Below are 24,155 nucleotides of genomic sequence, written 5' to 3' on the forward strand. Positions count from 1 at the left end.
AGGAAGAAATTCTTTACTCTGAGGCACTGGAACAGGTTGCCCAGGGATGCTGTGGAGGCCCCATCCCTGGAGGTGTTCAAGGCCAGGCTGGATGGGGCTTTGAGCAACCTGGTCTAAACCATTCTGTGATTCTACGAATAATGGGTGGGGACATTTCATTCCACATGCCATAGGTGTCAGATGAAAAGAAATGTGGTAGAAACCTCAGGGGGGGCTTCAGGACAGCTCAGGTCTGGCAGCCGTGGAGCCAGATCATTTTAAGCTTCAGTTCCCCTCTTAGCACACACATATTGTTAATGGCACCTGCTGGCCTTAAATCCTAGCTGCACACCTGTGCAGGTGACAGCGTGGCTGCAGCCCCTGTCCTTTCCGTCCCATAGACACAGCGGGAGCGATACAAGACCCCATAGCTGCGCCTTAGCTGCCACTGGTGTAGCAGGCAGGGGGCCGTGCTCCCCAACCAACATTTCTCTTCAGGAAAGGCAGTGTGGGTGGATGACACCGCTCACAGACCGGTCTGGCACGGCGGCGAGCCCCGCTCCCCCCCCAGCCACCTCCTTCGGCCAAACACCCCGCGGCAGCGCGGGAGGCAGCGCGGGGCCCAATGCCGCAGCGGAACCCTTCGTTCCCGGCTGCGTTTCCGCGGCCGGACCGGGCCGCTGTGGCGGGCGGACCCGCGCCCCGCCGGAAGTGGGGAGGCCGGGCCGGAGGCGGGGGAGCACCGCCCGCGGCCTGCGGGGAGGGAAGGGGGATGGAGCGGCTCCGCAAGGTGTGGAGGGGCCGCACGATGACCTTCGGGGTCCCCCTGTTGGTGAGCAGCGCGGGGAGGGGGGGGGGGGCACCGGCAGGTGGGTTTATGGTGGTAGGGAGGGGGGATTGACTGAGGTGGTGGAGGGTCCTTCTGCCCCTCTGGGGGAGCGGTGTGGGAACGGCGGGGAGGGGAGGGCAGAGCTGGGAAGGGGACGGACGGACGGGACGGGAGCAGGCTGCAGGTTTAGCGGCGGCCTCTGGAGGACAGGGAGATGGTTGTGAAGCATGTTCCTAAAGGTAGTCCTAACTAAAAGGCGAGAAAAATGCATATTGGTGGTGTGTTTGTTTGGGTTGGTTTTTTTTTGTTTTTTTTTTGTTTTTTTTTTTTTTTTTTTTCTTTAGAACAATGCTTGTGGCTTTGTCTGACTTTAAACCGCACTGGTGGTGTTGGTCTGAGAATTTGTATGTCTAAATAGACGGAAAGAATTTGAGTGAAATGAGGTGATAGGTTATAATTACAGTTCTGCTCAAAGTGATAGATGAGGTATAGCTATTTAGAGTAGTCAGATTAGAAAAGGATCAATAAAGTCAAAGGAATAAAACAATATTGTGGGACGAACAGCATAATAGATTGCACTCGTCTATCCGAAGTACCTGCACGCATTATAGGAAAAAATAAACAACTCGGATACACTTGTAGATAAAAACTCAGGAAGGAAGGCAAAAGCCAGGACAGTGTGTTTTCTCTTTATGCAATTCACGTCTCATTTTTCAATTGGTTTAGAAAAAGTAGGCAATTTTTTAGGCAGATAAAGAGTAGAGCAAAGGATAATTCCAATATTTTTTTAATACTACTAGAGAAATTAGTGTCATCCTCCTCGTATCTTCAGCAGCATGTCTCAGAAAAATTGAGTGGTCCAAAGAAGGACAGGGACACTTGTTAGAGTTAAAAAAGTTTAAGGCCGTTTATTTTAAAGTGACAATACAGAGGACTTTAAGTACAAACATTTATGCATTTGAATACACTGAAGTATCTTTTCTCAAAACATTGAAGACATTTGTAAGAAATAAAAACAGATATTAAAAAACCTGACAAACTAGTGTGATAATGCCACAACTGTATTTATCACTCACATCAGCAACTCCACTCCCTGATGTTGCAGGCAATTGTCTCATGTAACACTTTTCATAAAGTGATCAAGCATACCGTTACAGCTGTTTAGATATGCTGCTGCATGCATGTACATCTGAAAGGCTGTCCAGAACTTTGATGCTTTCATGCTTAGACTGAATTTGTTTTGCTTTCTAATTTCTTGTGTCATTTTTTTGAGTGCTCTGACGTTAATGTTTAGTTTAATAACACTTTTCTTAGATGTTTAAGGTTGGATATAGTTTTAGGTCACAGTCCTATTCTGTATGTAATTATTTGAGGTTTGCAACTTCTCTTGCAAATTGAGGGGGACCCAGGAAGTTTAGGACTCAATTTTAACTCCATAAAAGCTTTGGGGAAAATGTTACATGATTAAATTATAGATACTTGTGGTGGGTTGACCCTGGCTGGGCGCCAGGTGCCCACCAAAGCCGCTCTATCACTCCCCTCCTCAGCTGGGCAGGGGAGAGAGAATATAATAAAAGACTCGTGGGTTGAGATAAGGACAAGGAGAAGTCATTCGCCAATTACTGTCATGGGCAAAACAGACTTGGCTTGGGGAAAAATTAGTTTAATTTATTGGCAATCATATCAGAGGAGGATAATGAGAAATAAAACCCAAATCTTAAAACACCTTCCCCACACCCCTCCCTTCTTCCCAGGCTCAGCTTCAGTCCCAGTTTTCTCTACCTCCTCCCCCCGAGTGGTGCAGGAGAATGGGGAATGGGGGTTGTGGTCAGTTCATCACACATTCTCTGCTGCTCCTTTCTCCTCAGGGGGACGTCTCCTCACACTCTTCCCCTGCTCCAGCATGGGGTCCCTCCCACGGGAGACAATTCTCCACAAACTTCTCCAACGTGAGTCCCTCCCACAGGCTGCAGTTCTTCACAAACTGCTCCAGTGTGGGTCCCTTCCACGGGATGCAGTCCCTCAGGAACAGACTGCTCCAATGTGGGTCCCCCACAGGGTGACAAGTCCTACCAGCAAACCTGCTCCAGTGCGTGCTCTTCTCTCCACAGGGCCACAGGTCCTGCCAGGAGCCTGCTTCCCATAGGGTCACAGCCTTCTTTGAGCATCCACCTGCTTTGGCATGGGGTCGTCCAAGGGCTGCAGATGGATATGTGCTCCACTGTGGACCTTGATGAGCTGCAGGGGGTCAGCCTGCCTCACCATGGTCTTTGCCATGGGCTGCAAGCGAATCTCTGCTTCAGTGCCTAGAGCACCTCCTCCCCTCCTTCTTCACTGATGTTGGCATCTGCAGAGTTGTTTCTCTCCCATATTCTCGCTCCTTTCTCCGACTGCAATTGCTGTTGCGCAGTAACTTTTTCCTCTTCTTAACTGTGTTACTGCAGAGGTGCTACCACCATCTCTGATGGGCTCGGCCTTGGCCAGCAGTGCGTCCCTCTTGGAGCTGGCTGGCGTTGGCTCTGTTGCACATGGGGGAAGCTTCTAGCAGCTTCCTACAGAAGCCATCCCTGTAGCTTCTTCGCTGCCAAAACCTGGCCACACAAACCCAGTATGGTACTTAGAGGTGGTGACTTGGTGGAGAAAAAAGTCACCATACCTTTTCAAGAATAAATATATCAGATTTCACATTTCATAGATTAACTGATATAGTAGGTGAGGAGATATAACTGGTACCAAAGGTCTTGACTTTGATCGAGCTTTCTACATTGCCTTCCCTGTGAGAATTGCACATTAGAGAAAGTATGGCAAAGATTTGCTTCTTATCATTGGTGTTCTCAAAGGATTGAAAAAATACTATAAAATGCAGTTATTAGATGCCTTCTGTATTGAAAGGTATCTTGGGCAGGGTAGGTCCTGCAGAAATAATGTGGCTGTAATACTGCAAAAAAACCCAGAAATGTCATTATAAGACACAGAAACTTGTCAAAAGTAAAGTAAAACATGGAAAAGGACTCTATCAGTCTACTCAAAGTCCTCAGCTGGAGTAATTTTCCGGCTTTGTGGTACCATTGTAGAGATGATGAAGACAAAGTGTAAAGTCTAGAGGAGAGCAATGCAAAAGATACAGCAGACATTCCACCATTAGGGAATGCTTAAAGGAAATTGACTTATTTTATTTTAGAAAATTCTGAAAAGTTCTGTACGTCATATATTGAGAGTGGTGATTGCTTTTCATAGCTTGGGAAATAAGTACCAAAATAAATGAGCTTTAGATCAGATGTTAGGAAAATAGTACTCTCTGTTAGGATAGGGCACTCATGATACATACTTAAAGCTTTTAAGGAGAGGTTAAACAACCATCTGGGAGCAGTGGTGTAGATTTTCTCAGTTCTGCTTCAGTGCTGGAGGTAGGACTTCAGCTTCCCAGTCCAAGGTAGCGCTGTGATTGTTGTTTTGGCCCTCCTAGTGTTTTTGCGTGATTTGCCATAGGTCATAGCAGAAATTTCTGAGACTGGTTTCTTTGGCTTTGTACTGCCTAATTTCATTCCATTTCTGTTAACTGCAAAGCTCTTTCCTCCAGTCACAATATTATGTAGAGAAATATTCTATTATATTTCTTTCCAGGGTTTTATGTCTCCCTGCCTTAAAATTATTCTCCCCTGTGTATACTTCAGAATGTTTCTATGTTGCTGCCCAAAGGCTTCCCAAGGAGTAGGAAAAAGGAAAATTCATGCAATTCTTGTCAGTTCCCCCGCTGTCTATTGAACTCTGAAAGCATCTCTGAAGCTGAACAGAATTGTGCTAAAAGATCAATTACAGCAAAAAAGACACTGAATCTATGCACAGAATCAGGAGCATGCCTCTGTAACCCTTTAAATTCTGCTGAATTTGTTGATAATACTGAAACCAAAGGTTTCTGTTACATTCTTGCATCCTGTACATCATTTTTTCACTAGACAAGTACAGAACTTTGTTCTCCAATACTGCTGGACTTTTAATCTGTACCATATTTGCTTTTTTTATAAAAAAAAAAAAAAAATCAAATGCCTTTCATATCTTCCCTTCTTACACCGCAATTTGAATGAAAAACCCCTGTGCCCCTTTTTTTAAAGGCTCCAAAGTTAAAGAGATCATAATTCAAAGACAGGTGAGTGTCTCATTATACACCTGCACGCACACATACATATATTTAATACTTCTTACTTTTTAGTGTAAATTATTTTGATCTTTTTTTCTTTGTTCTTTTGGGCTTGTGGCTGTTAGAAGATTTCAGTGCAGAAGGAATTTTCTTGGTTGATCTTTAAATCTCAAACTGGCAACAGCTTTCAGAGTAAGGTGTAAATCAGTTTTCAGTCATACTTTCTCAGAAGATAAGAGTGTTTCTTTTTGAGCACCAACAAGAGTGTAGGGGGTAGGAATTAAACCTGCAGGAAGCCTTGATTTGTGAATGTTTCCTTTAACTCTGTAAACTTTGCAGATAGGATACTTCTGCATGGTGTAAAACAGTAAGCATGCAGAAGAGAGTGATGTAACCTGGCATGGAATGTCTTAACAGCTTGAGCGCTACAGTGTAAGTAGTCCTAAAGCACTGGTAAAGATGGTAACATCTGTGTAGATGTTGGGATGAACTCCACTGAGCTTACAAATGTATCTGTAAAATCTGCTGTTACGATAGAGGGCAGTGCCACCTCTGTGGTAACTTAAACATCTTTACCAGCTACGTTGACATCTCCACTTCCTATCATGATAATGGGAACTCTTTCCTTATCACACAAAGCTTAACTTCCAAATCTTTAGGATACTTGGTACTGTTACAGAAAAAGAGCTTCAGTCGCTGCTGCTTTATCATCCTGTGGCTGTCAATGTTCTGTTGCTGCTGGGATGCTTCCGTAAGATCTTGAGAGAACTCTGTGATATTACAGCTAGTGGATCCAGTGTCATACCTTTCTTATGAGACACTGAACATGTAAGGCTACTTCTGTAGTGTGGTAAGAATGTTTGAAGGTTGCTGGAAGTAGTTTTTTCAGACAAGTCTAAATGGTGATTCTAGATTGTTGAGGAAACCTATTTGGATTTCAAAATTGCAAAGCAATAACAGTTTTAAAACACATGTTAAAAAAAAAACATTATTTCATATGCTTACACCACTTTCCAAAACTTGTGTTTGTGGTTTTGTCTCTGTCCAATTCTAGATAAGGATCCTTCATACATTCATTTTGCAACTTAGAGAGTATAGATGCAGAGATGCAGTTCCAGTTCTGCTGTCAGCATGTTACAAGGGCAAAATGAAATTCTGGGGATCTGAAGTGGCATCTTAGCAGACAGAAAATGTGGTCTGTATCTCATGTGGTGATTTTTATTGCATACTTAAAATAAGTATATTGCGCTATATATGTAGTGCTGCAAGTTTCAAATTTGCAGTATGTTGCAACAATCTCCGTATCTATAGCTGTAGATTTTAATTTCTTTTAATTTTTCTGGGTTTGTTTTTGTTTTTGTTTTTTTTTCCTTCATCCTGTAATGACTGTACTTTTACAAGTACTTTGCTTCTCCTTCTGGATCTTGGTGGTGTTTTATGTGCTGTGCCTAGTGTTGACAAAAGAGACGATGGGGTAACTTGGGACAGTGAAAGATTTTTCTGTGAATTAACATGTTTCTAAAATCTATTTCCATCAGTGGTTATGCACATTGACTGTACTACAATGCCATCTACATTGCTGCCTTGAACAATGCAAGTTTACTTTGATAAACACTATGTCAAGAGACGCCAAGAATGCATGTCATGTACAGGACAAGAAGAAAGGTCAGATTAGAGAGAGTCCCTAACAATGCTGTAGCAATGTGGTCAGTGCTTCTGGGCACCATTAGAGGGGAGCTCAGTGGCATCTCAGGCCCTTGTTAGTGAACCGGTTGTCTCTCAAGCTTTTTGACAAACAAAGCAAAACAAAAAACCTTTCCCAGACATCAGGACATGAAATTAGATGTCTGTGGATTAGTTTTGTTCACTGCTGAAGTCAGAGTCCTCTGGAAGCCCTGACTGATGCTCAGAAATGTTTTGCAAATATTGGGAAATGGTATTTTATTGTGCTGTGAGTCACTGAAAGTGAAAGTTTTACAGGGTTAATGGGTAGGGAAACTATGTTTTTATCATTTAAATGTATTTAATTAAGTTTCCAAAGGTTTATTTAAATGCAACATTCCTAATTTATTTCATAAAAAGCTGCTGAATTCTGAGTCCCAGGATAAGCTGAATACAAGGCATACTTTTTCCCACAGATTCTGGAGGGTCTGCCCGTAAAAGATGATACGAATGCTGAGAAATATGTAAAATTCTTCTCAGGAGTAATCACATTTCTGAGATCTATTGTTGCCATCAGTGTCTGTGTAGAAAGTTATTATATTATCTTCTGATATTTGAAAAAAGATTACTACGATCAGCATTTTTCACTTTTAGATACGTCAGTATTATTGGTAACATCATTCATATTATTGCCTTGAACAATTTATAATACTGAATTGCAAGACTTTTATTAATATCTATTACTTCATTTAACTTTACAATAAAATTTGACATATGCAGAACAGTTGATTTAAATGTTAATATGCTTTTGAGAGATGAATAAAAGTTAATATTTACCCACGAGAAGAGAATTCTGACTTCTAATATTTGTAGATGAATTGTGATTGCCTCTAAAAGTCACAAGTATTACATTTGTAGCCTAGAAAAGCAATAAATACAAAACTGGTTTTTAAATTTTAAAATGATTGCTTCCAATCAGCAAATCACAGAGCGTTGCTTTTATGGTTCAGTGACTTGTATTATAAATATTGGATCTCTAAGCTTATGATGAGATATGTCTTCAACTTGTGCTGCACTTCTGCTTTGCATCTCCTGTTCATCTGTCTGTGTTTGAATCCACAGTGGAGTGTGGAGCTGTTCCAGGCAAAACTACCCCCTGGAACTGTTTGTGTCGGAGCAGAAGCCAGCGTGTTCAAGCTGAATGGGCTTCTGTGGACTCCAGTTTGAGCAGTCTGAATTAGCTGACTTTCACCTTTCAGGCCTTAGAATTTCTGAGGTCATCTATTGAGTCAACACCTTAAACTTTTCTTTTGATTCTTAATCTTTGAGTACTCTTTTCCAGATCAAAGTTAGAGAAACAAATAGGCACTCTTTAGTACTCCAGATTTCCCCTCTGTTTCATTTTAAATCATAAAGCGTGTATTTGCATTGTTTAATGCTGTTAGAAGGGATGAATTTGGCACTCAGGGGAACTAAGGTTCTGTGTTGAGCCTCAGAACAGGAACCTAAGTACAGACTTGCCTGTTTTTGCTTTGTGTATTTAGTCCTGCTCTAAGTCTCTATCTTCTTAAAGGGGAGGTGAAGGTAAAGATGTAAAATTTAATATTTACTTTATAGTACATTTCATCTTTGTCCCCTGTCCAGTGTTGTCAATAGAGAAGTATTACTTGACTAGTAGTGTTTTTTTTTTTTTATGTTCTTTACTGTATGTTTCAGTTTATTGCTGGTTTGAGCTGGGCCTAACACATCACAAGAACACTGGGTTGCAGCGAGATATTAACAGTTTCTCATTGTAGTGTACGTTGCCTAGTTTGAACCTTTGAGTAATGGGAATGATAATTTTGATAAGGGGTCGAAATTTTGGCTTTTAGAGGCTTCTGAAGAAAAAGAAGGTGGTGTTCAGAAAGTACAGCTTGACCACCCTGGGAGATTCGCATTTCAAACAGCTGCAGCTGCTGAGTGAAATTCCCTTGTCATCTGACCAGCCTAAGCAACGTATGTAATGCAAAATGACAATTCTGTGGCTGAAAATGCCCTTTTTTGATAATGCTCATATGGGAACATATGGGTTTCTGTCTCTTCTGCATTGTTCTTAGATTGGTTTCTATTAAATGCATTTTCTGTGCTTTCCAATCTGTTATGAAATGGTCATTTTATAACCAAAGGTTTTGTTTTCTTCTTAAGACATAGAATAGTAGTATTGAAAGGATATGAACGGTTTTTGTTGTACTTTGTACTTTGTCCTGTAGCCATTCATTCAGTCCTCAGAATCACTGCTTTGAACATACTCTATATTGAGCCAGTTAGCCTGATACCTTGGGTCAAGTTTAATACTCTGCATAGAGTTCTACATGCTGTGAAAACTGCACTCTTTCTGCTTTCTCAGTCAGTTACGATAGGCTCCAGTTTATACCAGCTGCTGTCCCGGGTTGCCAGCATGGTATCCATGTGGTCATCTACTGGCATATTTAATCCTTTTTGAATGTAATGCAGTTCAGTGTTTCTGCAATTTGTGGATTCTAGCATAAGTATCAAGTCAGTGCATTCTCTTACTTTGTTGTGCTTTTGAATGAAATAACTACTAAAGGATGTATAGTTTGGGTTTTTGTTTTCCCCCAAAGCAGGCCTCTGATCTGACAAGAAGAAAAGGTAGATCCTCTTCTTCTCCCATCGAGGGTGAGGAGAAGATTTAGTAAGTTTCCGAGAAGACTTTGCACTGTTTTTCTCTCTTCTCAGCAGTCTTAGCGTTAGAGCCAAGTGCTGGAGTGGCTGCGGGAAATAAACTCTTGAGAGTTAGAGCTGGCAGAGGGGGGCGCTTCAGGTTAAGATGACTTGCCTGGGTCTTTTTTGGGACTGGCAGTTTGCCCTGCTACTTTATTTAGGGAACAAAAAAGAGACTTCAGTCTTCTGGGCTGTCAAATTGCCATCTTTCACCAGTCTTGCACTGCACATACGACAGTTCTTTAAAAAGGAAACACCGAACCCCGTTTTACTGTGATCACTGCAAACTAAAATAAAATCATTCACATGACAGTTCTAGTTCTAAAGCTCCTGATGAACAGCTGGAGGGTTTTGCTGCAGCAGTCTTGAAGAAGAAGTTAGAAAATTGTCACGTTCCTTCTCTAGTGATACGTATTGTAACGTTTTCCACTACTGCATGATCTGTGTTGCCAGCACCAAATATTGTGATTTGGTTAATTTAGGGATTTATGGCAAATGTAGTTTTGTAATCCAGCTTTCACAATTGGTACTATAGCGTTAATGGCTTTCTCTAACAACAGGGGCACCTGTAATATGGCAAATTGCTGGTGCTGTCGGAGAACTAGTTTCTTGCTATTTTGTTAACCCAAGGAACCGAAGATAGCTCCTTTAGATTATGCGGCAAACTGAAAAAGTAGGGATCTGCTGTGAGTCCCAAGTCCTCAGTGACCATCCCACTGTAGTTGGTGACAAATGCAAGTATTTCCTATCCGAAGATGCGGTTCAAGGGATCAGTCTGATGCCATCCATAACTGATTGCATAACATACTTCCCGGTGGAGAAGTGAACAAATAGAATTTTTAGAAGAATGTTATTAAAGAGAATTTTATGTCATTTTTTTACATAAAACACTTATTGAGGTTGCTGAGTGTATGTGACAGATGGTGCTCTTATGTCACATCCTATCTTTCATTTTGTTTTGGAACATGCAAGTCTTCCATGCATGCATAATTGCATTACAACATTGTAGGGTGGGTTGGTTTTTGTGGTTGTTTTTTTTTTTTTTGTGTACTCAGTGAAACGTAAAGGAATAATCCAATATGAGATCTTTAATGGGAGGTTGTGCTAGCTATGCTGTTAAGCTGTTTCCTTTGGCGTTAAGTGCTGGCTAACTAGTATGTTTTATGATTTTTGCCTTCTTAAGGTAAACTTTAGGTGTAAAGGAGGAAGTGAGAAGTTATTTCATCAGTCTGCTCAATGCATTCAAGTGACTAGACAGATGATGTTCACTACATAAAAACATTTTTTGATCCACGTTCTGCAGCATATGAAATGAATAATTCCCTCACAATAAAAGAATGCAGGTATATTTGAGCTTTCCAGCTTGAGTACTCTTCAGATGCCAATGTCTTAACATTTTATGGTGTAAGTTAAGTATCAGTATGATTCTAAATTTGGAATGAAGAAAAATATATCTTAATTTTCATTGTATGTGGCATTACTCTTCCTCTTTCAGTTAACTGGAGAGTGAACTTGAGCCTGACTTCATTAGAATGTTGCCAACCTAACTTTTTATTTATATGACATCCTGAATAGCTTTTACTATCTCTTTTATGTCTGGACTAGTGGATGGAACATGCTGGACTTAGCCGTTGCCCTTGGCTTGAATTGAGCAAATTTGTCCACGGTAGTGCTTTTTTAATGGAAGACTATTTTGCAAAGGATGTAGAGATTACCTCTATTTTACAAATTAGGAAACTAGAAATTTATGTGAGACATGCAGAATATGCAAAGCCAACAAGCTGGTAACGTTGCTGAAATTTTTAACTTGAATCTTATCCCACTTTTAATTATTTGACTTCATGTTTCGTTGTTGTTTGTACGTATGCATTCTTCTCTTTAAGTACGGTGAATGTAAATGAAGGTAGTGAGGACAGCTTCCCTCATAATGCAAAAAAGAGAACGGAAACACTTAACCTAAAACTAATATTCCTACTCAATGCATTGTCAGTCACTGAGTCCTTTGCTACCTTTAATGCTATTAGAGTTGCATAAATTCATTTATACCTCCTTTTATTGGCTTTTGAACACAGTTTTCAAAAATCTAATTGCCTGAATAGCTGTCCGTTGCTGCTCTGGCTTGTGTAGATGAAGGCAATTCATGCTCAGGGCTGTCAGCTAACTGTATTGACATGTTGTCAGTTGATTAAATAAGCGCTGAACATGACTGATTCTGGTCTGGTTTGGCAATGAAGTCTTAGTTATCATGTTCTTTAGAACATTGGTCAAGTAAACTTGTAAACATATTATTTATATTTTTCTGTGTATTCTGTGCTTTTGAAAATTATTTAATCTTAATCCTAACCTTCCAGCATTACACTGTGTAATATTTCAGTGGCATTTGTAATTTCTTACAGCATCAATGTGCTTTCGCTCTGACGCAGCCTAACTGATGTTTCATTGTAAGATAAATCAACCATTGCAGTATTGGAAGCATAAAGGCAACTATACTGGTAATGCCTGATAAACAAAATGTGTCTATTTGCCAGGCTAGTTACGATGTTTATGCTGTAAGAAGAGCAAAAGTACGTCAGAAACCAAGTGTGTTTTTTTCCCTTTTGTAGTATAAAGGTAATGTGAGTAAAATTACAGTCTCAGGCCAAAACCTGTCTAAAGGAACTGAAAGGTGTGTTTGTCAACTTCTTTATCACATGTATAACTGCAAATGTAAAATGCCCTGTATAATACGTAGAATCATAGACTCATAGAATGGTTTAAGTTGGAAAGAACCTTGAAGATCATCGAGTTCCAACACCCCTGCCATAGGCAGGGACACCTCCCACTAGACCAGGTTGCCCAAGGCCATGTCAGCCTGGCCTTGAACACCTTCAGGGATGGGGCCTCAACAGCCTCTCTGGGCAACCTGTTCCAGTGCTTTACCACCCTCAAAGTGAAAAACTTCTTCCTAATGTTCAATCTGAACCTGCCCTCTTCTAGTTTAAAGCCATTTCCCCTCGTCCTATCGCTACGTGCCCTAGTAAAAAGTCCTTCCCCAGCTCTCCTGTAGGCCCCCTTTAGGTACTGGAAGGCTGCAATAAGATCTCCCCGGAGCCTTGCCTTCTCCAGGCTGAACAGCCCCAACTCTTTCAGCCTCTCCTCATAGGAGAGGTGCTCCAGCCCTCGGATCATCCCCGTAGTTCTCCTCTGGACGTGCTCCAGCAGGTCCCTGTCCTTCTTATGTTGGGGACTCCAGAGCTGGATGCAGTAGTCCAGGTGGGTCTCACGAGAGTGGAGTAGAGGGGCAGAATCACCTCCTTTGACCTGCTGGCCGCACTTCTTTTGATGCAGCCCAGGATACGGTTGGCCTTCTGGGCTGCGATCGCACACTGCTGGCTCATGTTGAGCTTCTCGTCAATCAGGACCCCCAGGTCCTTCTCCTCAGGGCTGCTCTCCAGCCATTCCCCGCCGAGCCTGTATTTGTGCTTGGGATTGCCCTGACTCAGGTGCAGCACCTTGCACTTGGCCTTGTTGAACTGCATGAGGTTGGCTTGGGCCCACCTCTGCAGCCTGTCCAGGTCCCTCTGGATGGCATCCCTCCCCTCCAGGGTGTCTGTCTCACCAAACAGCTTGGTATCATTGGCAAACTTGCTGAGGGTGCACTGAACCCCACTGTCCATGTCACTGACAAAGACGTTGAACAGTCCAGGTCCCAGTACCGACCCTTGAGGAACGCCACTCATCACTGCTCTCCTCTTGGACAACGAGCCGTTGACCGCAACTCTTTGAGTGCGACCGTCCAGCCAGTTCTTTATCCACCGAGTGGTCCATTTGTTGAATCCATGTCTGTTCAATTTAGAGACCAGGATATCGTGTGGGACAGTGTCAAACGCTTTGCACAAGTCCAGGTAGATGACATCAGTTGCTCTTCCCTTGTCCACTGCTGCTGTAACCCCTTCATAGAAGGCCACCAGATTTGTCAGGCATGACTTGCCTTTGGTGAAGCCATGCTGGCTGTTACCAGTCACCTCCTTGTTTTCTATGTGCCTCAGCAGAGTTTCCAGGAGGATCCGCTCCATGATCTTGCCAGACACAGAGGCGAGACTGACTGGCCTGTAGTTCCCTGGGTCTTCCTTATTTCCCTTTTTGAAAACAGGAGTTATGTTTCCCCTTTTCCAGTTGGCAGGAACCTCGCCAGACTGGCACGACTTCTCAAATATGATAGCTAGTGGCTTAGCGACTTCATCTGCCAGTTCCCTCAGGACTTGCGGATGTACGTCATCAGGTCCCATGGACCTGTGCACCTTCAGATTCCTCAGGTGGTCTCACACTTAATCTTCACCTACAGTGGTTGGTTCTCCATTTTCCCAATCCTCGCCTTTGCATTCTGTGTCATGGGCAGTGTGGTTGCAGTCCTTGCCAGTGAGGGCTGAGGCAAAAAAGTCATTGAGTACCTCAGCTCTGTCACTGTCCCGGGTAACCAGCTCTTGCATTTCCTTCTGGAGAGGGGCCACAGTTTCCCTAGTCTTTCTTTTCTCGCCGATGTACTAAAGAAGAGTTTTTGTTTGTCTTAATGTCCCTGGCCAGATTTAGTTCTATCTGGGCTTTAGCTTGTGTAACCCGATCCCTGGCTGCTCGAAGTATTCCTCTGTACACCTCCCAAGCTACCCGCCCCTGTTTCCACTCCCTATAGGCCTCCTTTTTCCTTTTGGTCATGTCCAGGAGCTCCTTGTTCATCCATGCAGGCCTGGCTTTTCTGCCTGCCTTCCTCTTTGTAGGGATGCATCGCTCCTGAGCTTGGAGTGGGTGATCCTTGAATATTAACCAACTTTCTTGGACCCCTGTTCCAGCGCTTCATCCCAACATGGTTGCTGTCAAACAAGTGATAGGATGTGATGAGACAAAATGAGTAGCATATGACATTTCTTGCAACAACTTTCTACTTGATTTCCCATAGTTACAGTGTACATTACATAGCTTTACATGATCAAAGCTAAAGAATGTAATATTTCTTTTTTTGTTTTGGAGCATGGCTTTGTAAGCCACGGTGTACCTTTTCATTATGTTAAATAAATGTTGGGTTCTGAGGAACAGGCCAGTTAAAGGTCTTCCACTTGTTCATATTGCATCTTGTAGCGGTATATACTTCATGTTTGTTTGTTGTTGGGCAAACTAAATTTTAATTGATGTCACAAGTAATTGCTACTTTCTGCCTGGTTTAACAACTGTCTGCTGAACCGTTTCTAGTGAGTTGCTTTTGCTCTGCCATAGTCACTCTTTGACAACATACTAATATGCATAAAGGCAATAAGATGTGGTTTGTAACAGCCATAAACTTGTCTATAGCACTTCTGATTTCTGTTCATTAAGACTTGAAGTTTGTTAAGTTAACTCATTGGCTGTTAATTAACATAATACTTGGTAGGAGTTAAAGAAGATCAACTAATGAAAATTTGTGCTGAGGTGTCAACCATATTAAAATTCAATTATAGTCTGATCCTTCAGACTTTCAGCATTATGTGTTACCATAATGACAAATCTTCTGCTTTGATTAAATAAATTTTGAATAATGTTCATGTTCTTTTTAACCATTTTGAAAACTTTATTTTCTGTTTCTTATTATTCTTTCTTACCAAAATACACAAGGAAGACTTTTTTTCCCTTTCTACGTATACCTTTTTTTTCTATTATGTATTTTGATGATCCGGTATTTGCAAGAGCATCATTAATTCCTTGAACAGTTCTGATACAAGTCTGGTGCCATCCAGTTTCTTGGTAGGTCAAATTTCTAGTCACTGAAAGTTAAGTTGCTGCCATATGATGATTTTCTGATTGGCTTTCTGGAATCAGAGTTCTGTGACTTAGCAACTGGATGTTCGCATCACAAAATTGTGATCTATTTGTTTCTAATTATCAGCTAGATTCTTAGGCTTATCTGAAGGGGCCAGGGCAGAAAAAGACTCTGGAGCCTTTAACTCCTGGCTATTGGTGAAGGGTTCCCTGTTCTGTGAACAGAGCGTATTAGTTCCTGTGTACCAGTCTGTAACTTACCTGCATCTAAGTGTGTATGGGGAGTGCGTCCACATCATTGTGAGTAGTTTTTCCTGCTTGATGGGAAGTCACGTAGTCCTGCAACTTTTAGACGAACTCCTTGAAATTGAATGAGTATGGCTTTGTGGTCTCAGTGACCTGAACTTTGGATAGCATACTTTTTGGAAAGAACATACGTTTTGACTACCCGTGCAGCATAATTATAACAATTCTTGGACAACAGGCCATTGCCGCAAACCTGGTATGTTGCAAGAAATCAGTCAGCATCCTGTAGAAAACAGTTACCAATGCAGCAGCAGCCTGTAATGAAGGACTGTAACAGCAGTGCGGTGTGATAAAATTTGGTGGGGTTTGGGTTTGATTGTTTTGGGTTTTTTTCACTCAGGTCCTAAGAGCTTCCACATACTTCCACCTTCCGTAGGTGTGCATCTCTAGATGTGAAGCCTTTTGGGCTCCTGTGCGTCTGCCTTAACAGAGAACAGCAGATGGAGTCTGTCAGGTCAGAGCAGGAGCAATAGGCCTGATTCTTCCAGAGAGTAGCTAGATTTCTAAGCTAATTTTCAAGTCCTTAATGGTGTTTGTTAACAATACTTGATCTTTTGGATGCTCTGTCTAATTTTAATAGTAAAAATAAATAGGCAGTTTTATGATATCCCTCTGTCAAAAGAAAGAATAATTTAATGATTTCTTTATGTGGATATGAAGTATTTTCCCCCCCATTTCTCCTGTTATTATTCTTATAAGCTTCACGGGTGTGGAGGGAATTGCAAGGCAACTAAGGAGGCAATAATACAAGTGCAGATGTGCTGGGTATGATTCCTTAGCCTTTGTATCATTGAAACACAGCTCCAACTGGCTGCTCCGTTCAGAAGCTTAATTAGATCTCTTGCCCACAGACATCAGAGTAAGTCAACATGGCATTGTTACTTCCCCACAAAGTTTGAAAATGATGAAAATAAATCCTGTAGCAGTGAGGTAAAGGTTCCTTTGCTGCAGTTACGTCAGGAAATCATATGAGGAGGGAGAAGAAGGGGTAAGAGGACAAGAAGTCCGTAGAAAATGTGACTTATGAAGCAGCTGTCTTTGTATGGAAGATGAAATTTGTGAAATCCAGGCCCAGATGTGGAAGAATGTTCCGACTGTACATACGCTCCTTCTTCTCCTATACATGTCTTCCAATTGATTATTTTCTTCAGTTCCTGGTCTTTCTATTGGAAGAACAGTAGGGTCCTTTGGTAAATGAATTGGGTCAATGTCCTGGTTCCAGGATGGGGTTAATTTTCCCAAGGAGCCGGCAGGGGCGGCAGGCATTCCATACCACCTGACCCATGCCCGGGCTGTAAGAGGCGCTAGCCCGGGCCAGGGCTGGGGAGGGACAGTCGCCACTCGGGGGGGGGGACAGTCGCCACTCGGGGGTGGGCTGCGGGTTGGGTCGGTGCGCCGCGCGGCGGTACTGTAATCGCGTTCTTATACTCCTTTATCGGTGTTACTATTTTTCTTCCTTCTTCCCTTTGGCTGTTCTGTTAAATTACACTATTTCAACTCACGAGTTTTGCCTTTTTCTGCCGATTTTTCCCACGGCTGTGGGAGTTGAGCGAGCGGCTGCGTGGTTCCTTGTTGCTGGCTGAGGCCAAACCACGACAGTCAGTATGCAAAGTGTCCCTTTTTTTTTTTTTAATAGTCCTAACACGTCTGTTTTCATTTTGTTGTTTTTCAGCTATATCTTGTTGGAGGATCTTTTGGACTCCGTGAATTTGCTCAAATAAGATACGATGTCCACAAGCTACACGGCAAGGTAGTTGGAGTGGTTTTCTTTTAATTTCATTTTGTGTATGTGCTGTCTTCTAAAAGATTGCTAGGACAAGCAAATTACTGGTATTGGGGATTTGCCTTTCGCCACTGGGCCCTGGGCTACAGCTGAGGCGCTTAAGCAGTGAGTAGTATAGAAAACAATAAAAGGGCTGACATGGTAAATTCCTTTCATCATCTATGGAACAGATCAACATAAATAATAGAAAAATTTTGTTCCTTTATCTGATTATAAGTGGCAATTCTGAATCCTGAGAAAGAAGCACAGCTAGAAGGAGATTATTACAAAGAAATTGTGTCTGATTTAGACTAAGAAAACTGATACTTTAAAAGGTTCTGTTTTCAAACAATACTTGGCATTGAGTATATAACATTAGATGTTTTTTGGGGCTTGGCTTTGAGTTAAGTGAAATAAGCAGATACTGTTAACATTGTGCTACATCATGTTCTTTAAGCTTTGTGAAGGAAACAGGAGTTAGTTTTTACTCAGTATGTCAGAACTTGCTATATGGAAGAAGACTTTCTTTAAACAAAACCTTGTGAATGAGGGGAATAGCTTGCTTACTAGTGCTACTTACACCTCCAAGTGTAACACTAGTTCCAAATTGTATATGAAGCAATCTGAAAGGAGCGTGTCAGTTCAGCAGAAAGTAATGTTGGATTGCTTTCCCTAACTTTGTGATATGCAGGTCTGCCATTGCAACGCAGACTTTCTGATCTCAGTGCTGCTGATTTGCAGGTATCATGAAGCTTTTTTAAAGACTATTTGGCATTTTATATAAAAAATCTTTATGTAAGACTCTAGACAAAGTGGCTTTCTACTGTGGTCTTTCTACTTGTTTGTCTTAGACTCTTGTTATGGGCCATCTAAATTACTTTAATCCTTCCTCATTGTTCCTTGCGTTGCATACCTAGCTGCGGCTGTTGAAGCACCATGTGATCCACTCCTGCTCAGTCCCATATTTGACATAGCCCAGAAACAGAGGAGAGTAATCTTACAAATCTTTTTCCCGTGCTGTCTTCTGGGTAGTTATTTTCTATCAGTCCTGGACTTTTAGGACCACTTGGAGCCTTTAAGGTTTTCTCCAACCAGATAGCAATCACAACAGGGGCAAAAATTTGCCTATTGTGTTTCTGTCAGTTTTTTGGTCAGATTCATGCTCAGCGATTACATTTGACCTCCATGATCTGCACTGTGACCGCAGCCCAGGAAAACAAGCTGGTAGTAGTTGTGTTCATTCAGATCCATGGGGCTCCTTGTCCCAGCATTTGTAATCAAGGGAAGGATCATTGAATTAGACAGTAGTACGTGAAAGCTCTGAGGGGAAGCTACTACATCCTGGAGTACTTAAGCTCTGAAAAGCTAAAAGAGGACATCTGGATTCTGCTCTAACCGGTATTAGTTAAGGCTCCAGCACCTCTTTGGTGTTTTCTTTTTCTTTTCATTACGATTTTATTTAGGAATAGATGAAATGTAAATAAAGAACAATGCAGTATTGGCTGAGAACTAGCACACCAACTTTGGGCTCACTTGTAGGCAGAGAAATCAAAGCAATGTTTTCCATTAATTTCTGGGTTTATGTCCATAAAAATAGAGTTAAGAACCATTCTAATTCATTAAATAAGTCAGTAAAAGAGATTAGAATGCATTTTAATTGATAAAGAGAAACAAACCTAGTTTAAAATGTACATGAAACTCAGGAAAAGAACATTAATCTAAGTAATTTATAAACACTATTAAAAATGCTAATGGTCATAATATCAGTTTAATTTGTCACTGTTTAAAATGTTTTTGTGTTGGAGTAGAATATGCTTTTCTCATATAATACACTGACTAGCGTAAGTCTTTATCAGAACAGGGATGAGCTCTCCTTTTGGGGGGTTGGGCAGTTATATGCAAATTACAATAGGTAATAAAATAAATAGGATTATTTTGTTACAGTTGCTCCTTTGAAATAATAACAAAGTTTAATGACATAATGCTTTTCATACAAGGAGCTCAAAAGACTTTCACAGAATTTAAATTAATTAAGCTTCATAGCCTTACTGCCAGAAAAGGCAGGATTATTATTTCCATTTCACGGCTGAAAAAATGGAGGTTGCAAAAAGTTAAGCAGCCCCTTCAAAAGTAGGCTAAGATTTGTAATACCAGAGTGCCTATCTTTTTTGATCATGTTTTAAGGATGTGCAAACTATAGTCTGCCCCCTTTTGTAAGCGTGACTCCTAAGCTTGTTTTCTTACTAATTCAACTGCTAGATAGACAGAACTTCGACAGTCCTTTTGTGGTATATCTCTACTACATTTCAAATGCTGAACTATGATCCCTTCCCTTCAAAAGTATTTGTCCTTTTCCCTTTTCAATCTAACCATTCTCATTGTGCTGAGAGGGAAACCACATTAGTAGGCAAGTTCTCAGTTGAGAGCGATGTTTTGAAGGAAGTGTAATAGTTGAACTAGTGCCTGTGTTTCAGTGAATAAGGCGTTAATTGCCACTTTCTCTTTGTGTTCTTGTGGCTTAATGAGACAAAGCTGTTAGTGATAATGCCTATGTTATTGCTGTCAAACTGGTTTTTGAAGACTGTTCCTTGATAAAGGAAATAAAATTCAAGAAAAAATGGTGGTTTGGACTTTTGAGGGAGTATGGTTTGGTGGTGATGTATTGGGCTGGGGCTAGGATTAGGGCTGGGAAAGAGACAGAGCCTAGAGCTGTAGCTGGCATGGGGCTGGGAAGGGGCTGCAAAAGGAATTCTCTACTCTTGTTTGTTTGGGCCATGGCTTGGGATCTTGGGCTGAAGCTCAGCCGATGTGTAGGACAGAGAGACAGAGCCTAAAGCTGCAGCTGAAGAGGGGCTATTAGCATCTCAACAATGGATATTTTATCCATTTAGTAGCCTTTGGAAATCAGGGCTTTGTATATGCCCATCTCTTGCAAAAGGGAAAAAACATCTTGGGTACAACTTAATTTACTCAGGATACCTAGATCATTCATATTCCCTCAGCACACTGAATGTTCTGTGTTTAAAGTGAACTTACGCTGAGACTCTTATTGATGTAAATGCCTGTTTATGCTAGTTGGAATTCTCCTGAAACTAATCAAGGATTTCTCCGTTATCTATTGTTGCCAAAATGTCCATTAATGGAGAAATCATTAGGTTAGGTAATTGTTTCTTTTCTGGGAAGAATTTATGCAAATCAAAATTGGTTCAAGAAAACCAGGTATGCTTACGGGAAGATCATGTGGAATTAATGGAGAAGAAATGAGTAGGTTTGTATAGGCATTGTTCCAAACACCTTTATTCTCAAATGGAAAACTAGGCCATTTCTTTGTCTTGCTTCTTGCAGTTGGCAGAGGTCTCACGATCATCTGCCCTTGTTCTTGTGGGGGACTTCAACTTCCCAGATGTCTGCTGGAAATACTACGCAGCAGAGAGGGAACAGTCATGGAGGTTCCTGGAGCGTGTGGAAGACAACTTCCTAACACAGCTGGTGAAGGAACCAACTAGGGGAAGTGCCCTACTGGACCTACTGTTTGTTAACAGAGAAGGTCTTGTGGGGGCTGTAAAGGTTGGAGGTCGTCTTGGGCACAGTGGTCACGAAATGGTAGAATTTTCAATTCTTGGTGAAGCAAGGCGGGGAGCCAGCAGAACTGCCACCTTGAACTTCCGAAGGGCAGACTTTAGCCTGCTTAGGAGCGTGGTCGAGAGTGTCCCTTTGGAGGCAGTTTTGAAGGTCAAAGGTGCCCAGGAAGGCTGGGCATACTTCAAGCAGGTACTCTTAGAAGTGCAGGAGAAGGCTATCCCTGTGTCTCGAAAAACGAGCAGACGGGGAAGAAGACCAGCCTGGCTAAATAGAGAGCTTTGGCTGGACCTCAGGAAAAAAAAGAAAGCTTACATTCTCTGGAAAAGGGGGTTGGCAACTTATGAGGATTACCAAGATATAACAAAACTATGTAGAGGGAAAATTAGAAGGGCCAAAGCTCAATCAGAACTCAGCTTGGCCACTGCAGTTAAAGACAATAAGAAGAGGAAGGAGTATAAAAGGAGTGATGGTGGTGGTGTGAAGCATACTCATTAGTAAGTGTGCTAGGAGCATAAAGCTTGCTTTATGCAGACTGGGTAGATTGTCTTTAAAATTTCTGTAAAGGGAATGGCAGTGTTTGGAGCTCCTTAGCTAATCTTTTTGACCAATTGACCAGCATGTAATCATGTCTCAGCCACAAGACATAGCTTATAGACGCCTGCAAGGTGTTAGTATTGCCATTGTCAATTCTCATTTATTGCATTTACTTGGTGTCTTGAAGTCCTAACTCATGAAATGAAAGCTGATATCCTCACAGTTATATCATTTTATAATCCTAGACCTTGGAGTTGGTAAGAAGAGCCCATATGGTACGTAGAGGATTATCCTAGAAGTCTGCTGTCCTTTAAGGGGGAGGGACAGGGGGGGGGAGATGAATAAGGAGTGGAAGAGGAAAGAAGGCTAATGTGATCACTTATGACATTGACATTTTACTGGTTTATGGCTGTTCTCATAATTGGGCTTGATAGTGATTTAAGTGTGTTGACTGTCTGGTTGGTTATACTCAGTATTACAGCTTTAGAACGTTGTTGGTGGGCCCCTGGTGTTGTCCTTTAACATCGCATCTTGAAGCTCACGAATGGGTGTCAGGGGACCCACAGCAGCATGTGATTTAAAGAACTTCCACTGATCTCATTGGAATTTTTATTTCCATCTTGCTCAGGTTCTTGCTTTGGTTCCCTCCTCTACCACAAAGCTCCTCTCTGCCTATAAGCAAGTCACTGAATTTTAGTGTGTCTCACTTTCTCAATCTGTAAAAGGGAGATAATTAATGCTGCTCTACTTTACATAGGGAACGGGAAAGTTAATTAATTCAAATAGAAGGAATTATTTAAATTCAAGTGAGTATTAAAAAAATATTTCCTCGGGTGAGATCCATTAATTCAAGTGTTTTGGGTCAGGGTGAAATAGTTTAGGAGGAAACAGGAGCAGAGAACCGACCAGTTTCCATGAGGCCTTTATGTCAGGGGAGAACATAACTGGCATTTGGCTCAGGAAGGTCCAGGAAATCAGTCCAGCACTTTCTCATTATTATAAGTGGGTAGTTGAGAAGTAAGTGGTCTCTGTCTATTAGAATGCTTTTGTGTTGCTGTCGAAACATCGCTCTGGTTCACAGCGATTCTGCAGTTTATTTCAAACTATTGAGTTGAGATGGTGTTTAAATGAGGTTGCAACATCCACCCAAAAAGGGGAATAAATTTGTGAGTGACTGGACAAGACTATGCTGTGTAGCTGGCTGGCATGTTCATGTTGCTGTCATTATGTAAACCAGCTCAGATATGTCTACAGGAGTTGCACACATAGGCATGCCCTGAAGTATTACAAGCAAAATTGTCTGTTGGTTATTGTTTCTATTTTACCTGCCGATGAACTCCACCTGGATAGGATTTCTGTTCCTCAGCAGAAATTTGTTTTGTTTTTTTTTGGTTTGTAATGTTGTTGGATTTTTTGGGTTGTTTTTTTTTTTTTTTTTTCTGAAAAAGAAGCATTACAGAATTAAATGCAACTTAAAAGGTTATTGTAAAATTAGTATGGTTTCTGAACAGTCTGTCATGTTTCTATATGTCACATCATTTTCTTCTTTTAAATAAGAATAAATAAATCTGCACCTTTCATATGAGGTGAAGATTTTAAAGGAAAATAACCTAAACTTCTGCATATGTCTGTAGCATTTAAAAATACACAAATAATGCTATTTTTTACTTGTAGTTGTGGAATGTCAGCAGATTGTCCCCATCATTAAACATATTGTGAGCTACTAGTGCTAGATAGAGCTGCTTTACTGCAAGCTGTCTTGTTTATCTTATTTGAGGACCTGCATCTGTGTTAGAAAACAGTATTTGCTCTATTTGCAAAGCTATCAAAGATACTAAGGATTTTACTGAGGTAGCAGACAGTATTGTAGCAGAATGTAAAGGTGTGGTTTTCACTTTCTTCCCCCAAATTGTTCAATTGACTGAAAATGGCAAGGTGTTTTTATTCCAGTTCTTAATGGATAAGCATCTATGCTTGAAATCCTATTACACCTTGGTGTTGCCAAAGATCATAAGACTTACCCAAACTTCACTGACTTCACCATTTCAAGGAGTAATCTGGATAGGCCAAGACATTGTGATTGGTCTGGACTGGCAAAGCCCATGGTGGTGTAGTGTGTTCTAATGACAACTAATGACTGATTAACGCTATTGCTGCCAGCCCACGTCATTCCAGGCACTCAGTTATCTTCTGTGTTCTGCAGGCTTTCTGCTTGATTTTGTTCCAAATGGATTTAGGCTCATTCTCTAGGCTTCCTGGTGTGCCAACACCCCCTACCAATGCTAAGGTCAATTTAAATTAACACTGTTAGTACTCAAAATACTCTAAATATTTTATTTGTATTGTTAGAGTTAGGGAAGTGAAATTTAAACACTCAGTATCTGCTCAGCTAAATCTAGATGTGTGCTTGTGGTGCTGTGCATCAAGTCAGGGATTCATCTTGGTCATGTTTCCATTTTGTTAAATGAAATGCCTAGTTTGAGATAGCTATCCAGGCAGTCCATATAGATGATTTGAGAGAGAAATGTCCCCGTAATATGTTTCATTCAATTTTAAAATAGATGCTTGAGAAATGTGTTGTTCTCTTCTGACTGAAAAGTGGAGAGATTGAGCTCAACACTTTATTATTACCACATTTCAGTGAGCTGAGTACCATCCTTAAGTAAGTACATCCTTAGTGTATAAATATATTTATATTTAATTTGACTAGTGAATGGATGGTGAGATAAACCTCTGCCTAACTTCAGGTGCAGACGAGTTAGGTTTTGTGTCTGAGGTATTCTGTGATTCTGGAGAGTTTCCTCCATGATTTCATAGGAGGTTGTGTTAAAACCATTCTGTTTGGTTTGAGTGTGAACAAAATCAGAGTATCTTTA

General features: G+C 41.3%; 1 protein-coding gene across 1 annotated transcript in view; it reads left to right on the plus strand.

Annotated features, from left to right (window-relative positions):
• The first annotated feature begins 719 nt into the window (after positions 1-719).
• Positions 720-24,155, plus strand: part of COX16 (cytochrome c oxidase assembly factor COX16) — a 52,635-nt gene continuing 29,199 nt past the window's right edge. Inside the window, exons 1-2 of the mRNA XM_082485207.1 lie at positions 720-811; positions 17,074-17,151. Coding sequence (XP_082341333.1) covers positions 752-811; positions 17,074-17,151 — 138 coding nt within the window. The 5' untranslated portion in view covers positions 720-751. The remainder of the gene's footprint in view (positions 812-17,073; positions 17,152-24,155) is intronic.

The sequence above is a fragment of the Vanellus vanellus genome (genome assembly GCF_965231255.1).
Source record: "Vanellus vanellus genome assembly, chromosome: 6".
NCBI classification, from domain to species: Eukaryota; Metazoa; Chordata; class Aves; order Charadriiformes; family Charadriidae; genus Vanellus; species Vanellus vanellus.